At 52.9% G+C, this 10392-nt stretch overlaps 1 protein-coding gene across 1 annotated transcript; it reads left to right on the top strand.

The window, feature by feature from the left end:
* The first annotated feature begins 235 nt into the window (after positions 1-235).
* Positions 236-7474, top strand: TIMM50 (translocase of inner mitochondrial membrane 50). Its single transcript, XM_006215030.3, has 11 exons — positions 236-485; positions 1414-1570; positions 2086-2117; positions 2334-2355; positions 3810-3868; positions 3960-4079; positions 4497-4601; positions 4711-4809; positions 5747-5903; positions 6254-6360; positions 7267-7474. Exons 1-11 carry the CDS (start codon positions 378-380, stop codon positions 7366-7368), a joined length of 1068 nt encoding a protein of 355 aa, XP_006215092.1. The 5' UTR covers positions 236-377; the 3' UTR covers positions 7369-7474.
* Positions 7475-10392: the final 2918 nt, after the last annotated feature.

Below are 10392 nucleotides of genomic sequence, written 5' to 3'. Positions count from 1 at the left end.
GCTCGCTCCGGACTTGTGGCTTCGAGCTTTTAAAACAAATCAAGAAGCCATTGGGTTTCTTCGTTAAGGACCTCAGCATGACCTCTGAGCAGTGGGTGTTCCGTCGCGTCCTGTTGCAGCGGCAGTGAAACGCCCTCTGGCCCTAGGGGCACATGATGCCGGCTGACTCGGTCTTGGTTAGTGAGCCCGCCTCAGCAGGAGGGCCACTAGAGGCGAGTGAACTAGCGGCACCGCGCCCGAGGCAATACCCCCGAGGCCGTTTGTCTCTCTCGGGCTCCCGTCTACCCGCCCCTCCCCTGCACCCCCATTGGCCGCGGCCCCGGCCCGGGGCGGGGAGGAGGGAGCGAGTGGGCGGGGCCACATGGCGTCAGCGCAAGATGGCGGCCTCGGCGGCGCTGTTCCTGCGATTGCGGGGCGGGCTCCGACAAGGTGCGCGGGGATTGTGCACGAGGCTAGCGACGCCGCCGCCCCGGGCCCCGGACCAGGTGAGCGGGACAGGGGTGGCCCCCTGGTGCGAGGACTTCTTTCTAGAGTTCCAGGCGGACTGCCGCCGCCCAGAGGTTCTGGGACGCAGCACCTCAGGGTGCTGAATGGAATGCCGCCCGTGCCTTGGGTCTCTTCCCCGCTTCCCGGGGTAGGCAACGCTTGCTTCCTTGCCTAGATGCTTGGGGGCTTCAGTTCGTCCTCTGGACCCCACTTACTCTGGACCCCACGTGGTCGCCAGGGAGGGGGTCACCTTTCCCCCATCTCAGTGACTGCTCAGGTAATACTTGGAGGGGAGGGGCCCTTGGACCCTGAAGTTCCAGTCTGGCCTTGAGGATATTTTCCCCGCGGTGGTGGTGGTGGTGAGGTAGATGTTCGGGCTTCGGATTTGACCTGCGTCCATCTTGACAGATACCTAGCCATTCTGACCTCCAGGTCCATCACTCCCATGCCTTACTTCTCCAAGCCCCAGACAAGCGATTGCCCCTCTGCCCCTACTCCCATCCCTTCCCCTCCATACCCCGCTACTGTGAGCCCCAGGTATCCGGAGGACTTAACTCCCTGACCTGTCCCCTTGTATGTCCTTCATTGCCTTGTTCCAGGAATCCCAGTGACCAGCCAGGCTCCCTGATCTTACCTCCCTGCCCCACTTTTCCGGGCTCCAGGCCCTCCAATCTTTTGCCTCTAGGATCCTGGGCACCTGGGCTGTCAGCTTTTGAATCCCTGGGATCCTGGTGTCATGCAGCCTAGTTATTGACCTTTCTGAGAGACCAAGTCCCCTGGCTGCCCCTCCAGGGGCATAACACACAGAGGCCATGTGGGTGTCTGCTTCCTGGCTCCCAACCTTGATTCTTCTCAGACCAGGGTGCCCGAACCACCGTGACCTTCTTTCTCTCTTCTCTTGGCCAACCTACCCCATTTCAATCGCAGGCTGCAGAGATCGGGAGCCGAGCAGGAACTAAGGCCCAGGCCCAGGGGCCACAGCAGCAGAAGAGCTCGGAGGGTCCCAGCTATGCCAAAAAAGTTGCACTCTGGCTTGCTGGGCTACTCGGGGCCGGTGGGACTGTGAGCATCGTCTATATCTTCGGTGAGGGACATATTCCCGTCCACCAGTTTTGTTCTGTTGGTCCTCAGTTCTTCTGTGGAACCTCCCCCTCTTTTCCCTAAGGGCTTCACCCATCTTCATTCCCTGGCTCCTCCCTTGATAGGGCATCCAACTAGAACATCTACCTTGGAAATGAGGGAAGTCTCCCTTCTACCCCTCTACTCAAGGGTCTGCTCTTTCTAGTTGGTTCCCACACTAAGCTATGGGGAGTCAATTGAAAGAGGAGAAGGAATAGGCCTGGACCACCCTCTTCAGCACCCTAAACTCCAGCCTCCCCCTAGCCCCTTCATTCCTCAGACCTAGAAGACCCTGCCCACCCCTATTCTCTCAGAGACCCAGGAATCCTGGCTACCAGACCCCTTCTTTCTCTGTCTCAGGAGACCATGCCTCTAGCCCTCGTCTCTCAGATCCAGGAGTCTAGGGCTCCTGCCGTCTTCCTCTCTTAAAACCCAGGAGTCTGGCCTCAGTCCTCTGATTTATCACTATCTCCCTTGCAGGAAACAACTCTGTGGATGAAAATGGTGCCAAGGTGAGCGGAAAAGAGACCCCGAGGCCTTACTAGGGGTCCCATCCTGTAGGTCTCCTCCCATTTGGTCTGTTGAGGCTCATTTCTGATCGAGGGTGAGCCTCTCCCTCCTTGGGACATTTGCTTACTTCTCCCAGGACCCTGAAGATATCTTTTCTGGGTGTGATGGGGTTCTGCCTCTGCCATCCCAAACCCTCCTTTTTTCTCTCTACCTCCCAGATTCCTGATGAATTCGACAATGGTGAGTAAACAAGCGCAAATTCTGGGTTCCCCTGACCCTCCCTATGCTGCCCTCCCCATCCAGTGCCCCAGCTCCTCCTTCCATTGGGAGGTGGGGGGAGTCAGCAGCTGGATGGCTTGAGGGGAGGGGCATACAGAACTCTAGTCCCCTTCCCTGGCCCCTCAGCCTGGGAGCAGATGGTCAGGGACAGATGGGGGAGGGGTACCCGGATGGGTGGGAGTGCTTGGGGAGAACTGGGCTGTCTATCGCCAGACACATGGCTTCCTGGGCCTTAGATCTGAGCATCTGCAGCTCCTCACCCCCTTCTTTATGACAGCCTCTTCCCCACCATGGGCCCCTACCCCATCCAGCTCCTCATTTCCAAAACAATGCCTCCTTCCTCCCTCCCACTTCTGATTACCAGCTTCAGGGAAGTTTCTGACAAATTGGCTAGTAGAGAGTAGTTGTCAATTCTATCACACCTGGCCCTTCCCAAGAGAAATATAAAGTTGGTAGGTCCAGGAAGCCACTTGTTTGTGCTGGGGAAGTTTGCAAACCAGCATGTTAATACATTGTTTTAAACTAGACGGGTAGGTAAGTATGCTGTTTTACTTTGGCAGATGTAGAATCATACTGTTCTGAACAAGTCAATATACTGATATAAGTTGAGCAGGTAAACTTGTAGGTTTAAAATGTGTGGGCTTACTACAGTTTAAGTGATGTTTCGATGTTTTGGTTTCAAAAAGGCAAGCCTATAAGTAGTAGTTTAAGTGAACTAAAGTTACTGTATTGAAATAGGCAGTCATGTAAGATTTCTGTTTTAAACTGGATTTAGTGTATTCATTTAAACCAGTATTTGTCAGCTTTGGTCCTTTTGATACTTTGAATCAGATAATTCTTCGTTGTGGGGAGTGTCCTGTGCAATGTAGGATGTTTAGCAGCACTCCAGGCCTCTATCTACTAGGCACCAGTATCTTGAAAATCAAAAATGCCTCCAGATGTTGCAGAATTTCCGGAGAAGGAGTGGGGAACAGAACTGCTCCTGATTGAGAACCACTAGTTACAGACATATGTACATGTGTCTCGTGGCTTAACTAGACTCAGAGTACTTGCTTAAAGCCAGCAGATCTGGAAACTAGTGGTTCCAAATGGACTAAATATACTGGCATAACATCAGCACATTTATATATGTGTAGGTTTTAGGGGAGCAGATGTATAAACATTCTGTTTTATAGGAGTGGTGGTGTGTGGCTATTAGTATTCAGGTTAAGGTTGGGCAGATGAATAAAAACACTTGTCTCTGCCTGGCAGTTAGTTACATCATTGCCTTCTACTTTATACTTAGAAATTAGTTGGTTCAAACCAGGAGGATTTGTAGACTTGTTTGTATCTGGTAGATAAATAAAGCCCTGGCTCGTCCAGGAGGTTGAGCAGTGGCTCATCTTGGAACCCTTTGTGCCCTGGTGTTCTCCTAGATCCAATTCTGGTACAGCAGTTGCGCCGGACATACAAATATTTCAAAGATTATAGACAGGTGAGCAGGAGCCCTGGGCCCAGTCCCTGTCCCTCCACCCCCAGCCTCCTGCCTGCTTGTCTGACTGCCCCTGTTTGTCCCTCTTTTGCAGATGATCATCGAGCCCACCAGCCCCTGCCTTCTCCCAGATCCTCTGCGGGAGCCGTACTACCAACCGCCGTACACACTGGTGTTGGAGCTCACTGGTGTCCTCTTGCACCCTGAGTGGTCGGTGTGTCCTGGGGAAGGCAGCAGGTTGGGGATGCACGACAGGCCTGGGTGGCTGGCTGAATTGTGACCGTGTGGTTAAGAGCATTGCCCCTGGAGTCAGGCTGGGGTTCAGCCCCAGTTCCACTCTGTGATCTTGGGGCGGAGGTATCACCTCTCATTGCCTCGCTTTCCTCAACTGTGATAGTTCCCACCCTGTAGGCTGTTGTCAGGGTACCTTGGCACCCAAGAAGTGCTATAGCAGCTGTTTTTGTGGGACCCAGACCCTCAGTCACAGCCATGTACTCCCGAGCCCCTCCAAGAGCCACAGAGACAGGGGGAGCACTCCGATTCTCAGGGTCCTCCAGGCCAGGTCTTCATCCTCTTGGGGATCTGGGGGCCTCTGGTTCTGAGTATTTCACTGTTCTCACTGCCATCCCAGCTGGCCACTGGCTGGAGGTTTAAGAAGCGTCCGGGCATCGAGACCTTATTCCAGCAGCTCGCCCCTTTATACGAAATCGTCATCTTTACGTCGGAGACTGGCATGGTGAGGCCCCGGGGCAGGGGGCGAGGGTTGACATGGCTGGAGGTGAGGGATTGATTGCTGCCTGGCTAGGACCCAGCCTGACCTGGTTCTCCCGGCCACCCCACCCCAGACTGCATTTCCGCTCATCGACAGCGTGGACCCCCACGGCTTCATCTCCTACCGCCTATTCCGGGATGCCACGAGATACATGGATGGACACCATGTTAAGGTGCCACGGGGGTCCTGAGTGGGGCTCTGGGATTTGGGGGAGGGCTGGCACTTCCTGAGGGAAAGAGGACCCAGCTCTGACCCCAGCCTCAGCATTCATCTGATTGAGAAGCAACCAGCTGCTTCTGGTTCTGTCCATGTCTGATTCTGGGCTGGATCTCTACACCCTCTCTCTGTCCCAGAATCTGGGAATGGGAGCAGGGGGAAGTAGGGTCTCTCCAAAGAAGTCAGTTGAGGGTACAGAGTAGGGACATGATTTTTGTCTGTGTGTCTGGAGCCAAGGGTCTCTGGACTGTGTAATTGTAATAGTTCATATGAGACTGCTCTGGGATTTGTTTGGCTTGGGGTCTGTTGCTGTGACCCTCGGTATATCCAGGGGTCTGTGGGTCTGTGAATGAGTCTCTTTGTGGGTCTGTGTCCAAGTATCCGTGGGTCTCAGTGTCTTATTTGGTTTCTGTGTCTTTATGGGTCTGAAGGAGTCTATGTGGTTTTTCAAGATTCAGAAGGACTTGGTCTGTGATTGAGGGTCTTGAAGGGTCTGTCTGGGTCCCTGTCTTTGTGTGACTCCCTGTGTGTTGCTGTGGATCAGTCTGCACCTCTTTTTCTGGGTGAGAGGTTCACAAACCTGCAGCTTGTCACAGTCAATGAGGCAGTGGTTAAATACACAAGTGTCCAGCTCTCTCCCCAGGGAACCTCTGAATCAACCTGTCTGTACCATGCCCTGGGTCCAGGAATATGTATGACTAGCTAGCTCCCCAGCTCCCTGCTGGCTTTTATGTCATCATCCCAGCCTGGTCTGTGGGAGGCCCCATCATGGTGATCCTAATGTGTGATGCTAAGTATGTGTATGCTCTGTCTATGTGCCTCTCTCTCTCTGTGGGTTCCTGGTGGGAAAGGAAGGGGCACAGCCCTTGACCTGACCTATCACCCACTTCCAGGACATTTCGTGTCTAAATCGGGACCCAGCCCGTGTAGTAGTCGTGGACTGCAAGAAGGAAGCCTTCCGCCTACAGCCCTACAATGGCGTCGCCCTGCGGCCCTGGGATGGCAACTCTGATGACCGGGTCTTATTGGACCTGTCTGCCTTCCTCAAGAGTGAGACTGACCCCTGACCTGTTGGCCTCTGACCCTGGAACCCTTGACCCTCAGGAGGAATGATAGATGCTTGATTCTGGCTTGTTTTTTCATGTGAAACTGGGCACTTGAGGTGCAGGAGGTCCATGAGCATCTTGCAGTCTTTGGCATGTTTGGGATGCTCTTCTGGAATGTTTAGGGGGTGCCTGGGAATGTTCAGGTATTCAGGGGGAGCCTTTTAGACTACTGATAAGTGTTCCAGGTGGCTCTGACTGTCCCCCTGCTGCCCCCAGGGTCTGACCTTTAACCTTTGTGGGCCCTGCCTCCATCCGGCCTTCAGTCTGGCTGACCCCCACCTGCTGTGCCCACAGCCATTGCCCTGAATGGTGTGGAGGATGTCCGAACCGTGCTGGAGCACTACGCCCTGGAGGAAGACCCGCTGGAGGCTTTCAAACAGCGGCAGAGCCGGCTGGAGCAGGTGAGTGCTCAGACCCCCAGTGTGGGTGGGGGACGTGGCATCAAGTTCTCCAGGCTCCTGAAGGAGGGGCCCTGGAACAGCCTGTCTCCACTCCAGCTGTGGGACTGCCTTCTCTTCCACACCTCCTGTCGCAGAGGGCCCTTGTAGTGAGGGGTGCGTTGACTCTGCAGCTTGCTCTGAGGACAGGAGGCAGGAAATGCCAAGCACATAAGATAGGTCTGGAGACCCTGATGTTCCTGAGCACATCTGGCAGCCCTGGTATTTTGTGGACTAGGAGTTTGGATCAGGTCTAGGAAGAGGGATCCCTGGACACTTGACTCAAGGATCTGAGCAAGGATTTCTGATGACCATGGTGTGATCCTGGTAATCTGGAAGTGGTGCTCAGAATATGGATTGAGTCTGGGAGAGAGATTCCCAGGAGTCTAGGCTGAGGTTAACCAGGTTTGAGGTTGGGACCCTAGGAATAGGGCTGGAGCTCCTAAGTGTCCAGAGGAGGATTCCCTGGAGATTTAGGCCTGGGATCCCTCGGCTTCCAGACAGGGGTCATAGGGCTCAGGACTGGGCACAGTGAGGGGATTGGGGTTCATGGGAGAGCTGATGTAGTCCGGTGTGCGGCCAAGGATAGGTTCTCAGGGCTCGGGGTGATTGTGAAAGTGTGATGTGGAATTTGAGTCTGCACTTCTTTTGCTCCGAGCTGGCTTTTGCTAGTGTCTTAACTGGGTCCTCGGGGTCTGGGCTCATCCTATGTTAGCACTGGGGTTCTGGGGTTTTGGGAAAAGGGGTCTGGACTGGGCAAAGGTTTAAAGAAGGTGGCCCCTGGGCTGAAGGCTGGGGACCTGGGAATCTGGGAGGAAGCTCTGCCCACCCTGGGCCAACTCATCCTCTCTGTCTGCCCCCCAACTCCAGGAGGAACAGCAGCGCCTGGCCGAGCTCTCCAAATCCAGCAAGCAGAACCTGTTCTTTGGCTCTCTCACCAGCCGCTTGTGGCCTCGCCCCAAACAGCCATAACCTCTGGGCCTCCTCAAACTCAATACCTGAGTTCTGGGCCCATGGCCCAGTGCTCCAGACCACAGCTTGAGCAACCACACGTCAATAAAGTCCATCCCAGACGCCACACTCCTGTGTCCGGAGAGTCTCCAGACGGGGGCATCGGGGTTAAGTGTGCGACTCTGGGCTCCTCGTCCCACGCTGGCTGATCAGCTGCTGAGCACAGAGTGGGTGCTCTGGTGGATCAGGGTTGGTTTTTAACCCTGTCCTGGGAATCTGAAAACCTGGGTAGGGATCTGCCCCGGCCGTGTGTTCCCATGTGCCATGTCTTCCCATGTGCCATGTGATCTGCAAAAACACATCTCCCTCTTTGGCCCCAGGTTCCCCATCTGTAGAAAAGAGGAGAGAGGACGGCACTGTGGGGTTTAAAGACTGTAGCTGCCAGGCTGCTGAGCAAATATGTGAGGTGTGGGCTCCAGTGGAGCAGGGATCACCCCATCTCAGCTCTGCCAGCTGTGGCTCCCTGGGAAGGTGGGCACAGTTTTCAGCAGAAGACAGAAATGGAGGTTTTTGTATTAAATCTGCCAGTTTTAAAATGTTGGCTCCTAAGTCAAGCAGCCAGACCGTAGCAGCGCTCTGCAGTGGAGCTTTCCACGATGTTTACTCCATGTTCTATATCTGGGCTAATACAGCAGCCAGTGGCCACCTGGGGCCATGGAGTACTCGAAATGTGGTGAGGGTAACTGAGGGATGGACTTTTTAATTTTGTTTTAACTTTAACAAATATCTAAATAACTGCATGTGACTCCTGGCTCTTGCATCGGACAGCACCAGTTGGGTATTAAGAGTGTGAGTTCAGACTATTGAAGTTCAGATCCAAGCGCTACCACTTCCTGGCCTGTGTGATCAAAAGCAAGTAGGCAAGTTCTTTCAGCCTTCAGTGCCTCAGTTTCCACATCTATAAAATAATAGTACCTACCTCGTAGGCTAGGCTTGAGGGCTGAGTGAGGCACCCTGTGTAGGCACTCACGTGGTAGTGCTGTGAATCTCGGGCAAGGCACCTTTCTGCCTCAGTTTCATCATCTCTAAAGTGGGCATCTCTGTCTTAGGAGTGTGGTTGTGACAAGTAAATGGAACAATTCACATTCAGGCTGTTTGCATATTCAGTGGGGCTGGTTACCAGGCCATACTGGTTCTTCACAGACTGAAATACCCTGTACCATTTTGGCTGCATCTCCTCCCACTGTCCCAGCCTCTCCTGCTCCAGACAGCGTTTAGTGCTAGTACCAGGTATAGGTTTTAAACGACCTTTCCCTGGTATTTGTTATAATAAAATAATTAAAATGTATTTGAAACTGTGGGCCAGATTGAACCTCTAAACTAGATATTTTTAAAGACTCACAGGTGTCTACAAAGAAGAATTAAAATTTGGTACAGAAGTATACCATCTCTAATCCAAGAGAGAGTTTCCCCATATTCTCTGGACTCCCTAGTTTGAGGACTGTCCACACATGGAGCATGGAAGGAGGACGTACGTTTGTCCATTTTCCCTGGACCCTGGGGGTTAAGGCTAGCACTCTGGCTGGCACGTGCTTCAGTGCCCAGTGAGTTCCCCCAGGCCTCTCCCCAACCTTGATGCTGGTTCAGGGATGGTGCTGTCAGGTCACAGCTGCTCAAAGCTGGAGGGCAAGAGGGGAAGAGAGGGTTTGATGTGCACAGGTGGCCTCTGAGACACTCTGCTTAGGCAACATGGCCTAGGATATTAGTATCAAATGCTGGGTGCTAGGGCTGCATCAGGGCATCATCCAGTGGGCAGGGCTGGGCAAGCGTTAAGGCATATCCCAGCAGAGGCTGAATTCTCATATTGCCCTGTGACACTGGGCAAGGTCTCAAGCATGTCAGTTTGCTCACTCATGGGAGATTAATAATAGTATCTCATTCATTTGCCTACTCAACACATTTCCTAAGCACTGACTGCCAGGCCTCATTTTAGGCATGAGGGTGCCTCAGTGAGAAAATTCAATAAAAAGCTCTGCCCTTGTGGGGCTGATGTTCTCATGGAGGAGACAGAAAATGATCCTATTTCTCGGGGTAAAATAAATGTGTAAAGTATGGTGAGGAGATGGAATGATTTGGGGTCTTGGGGTACTGTTTTAGATTGAATGAAACAGTCCAAGAAGGCCTCTTGGGAAGGTGTATTTGAGCAGAGACCAGAATGAAATTAGGCAAGCTATGGGAATATCTCGTGTGCCAGGCATGGTCACCTCAGGGCCTTTGCACTTGCTATCCCCTCTGCCAGGAATTGCCCCCAGCCCCCAGGATCCATATGGCTCCCTCCCTCCACTCCTTTAGGTCTTTGCTCAAATGTTACCTCACCATGGCTTTCTGTGGGCTCTAAGTTTGGCACATAAGAGGGGGAAAAGCCCTAAATAGCCAAAGATGCTTGGAAATCCATTAAAGTACATTTCACATACAGACATGAGAGAACACTGTCATGCCTGGCACAAACCTCAATAAGACTGGCCATTTTTACAATCTTTAAAGTTTTTGAATATTTAAAATCTGGAATCTGTTACCTCCCCAGTTATTATCCAGGGCAGGAATTTGTCTTCTCCCACAGCTTCTTATGGCTGTCCAAATTCCATTTGAATATCTCCTGTGATGAGAGGCTCACTCTGCCACCTACCCCGGTACAGGGCCTAATTTGCCTCCTGGTAACTGTGGTCCATGAGGTCTGGCTCTATGCTTTGGGGCCACAGAACCTGTTTGAGTAGGGAGATGTGGAGGAAGGGCCTTAAGTGTCAACCTTAGAATCTTGGAGACCTTCTGAAGGCACTGGGAAGCCATGGAAGAGTCTATGTGGGAGAGGGGCAGGGTCAGATTTGTGCTTAGAAAGGCCTCATAGGCCTGGGTGGTCTGGGCTGGGATAGAGGAGTCATAGGGGCAGTGGGGACTCAGAGAAGGTACCTGACATCCTTGGGGAGTGTTAGGAAAGGCCTTCTACAGAAGGTCAAATCTGAATGGTGAAAAGAGAATAAGTATATA

The sequence above is a fragment of the Vicugna pacos genome, chromosome 9 (genome assembly GCF_048564905.1).
Source record: "Vicugna pacos chromosome 9, VicPac4, whole genome shotgun sequence".
NCBI classification, from domain to species: domain Eukaryota; kingdom Metazoa; phylum Chordata; class Mammalia; order Artiodactyla; family Camelidae; genus Vicugna; species Vicugna pacos.
This window is presented reverse-complemented; position numbering and strand designations above follow the sequence as displayed.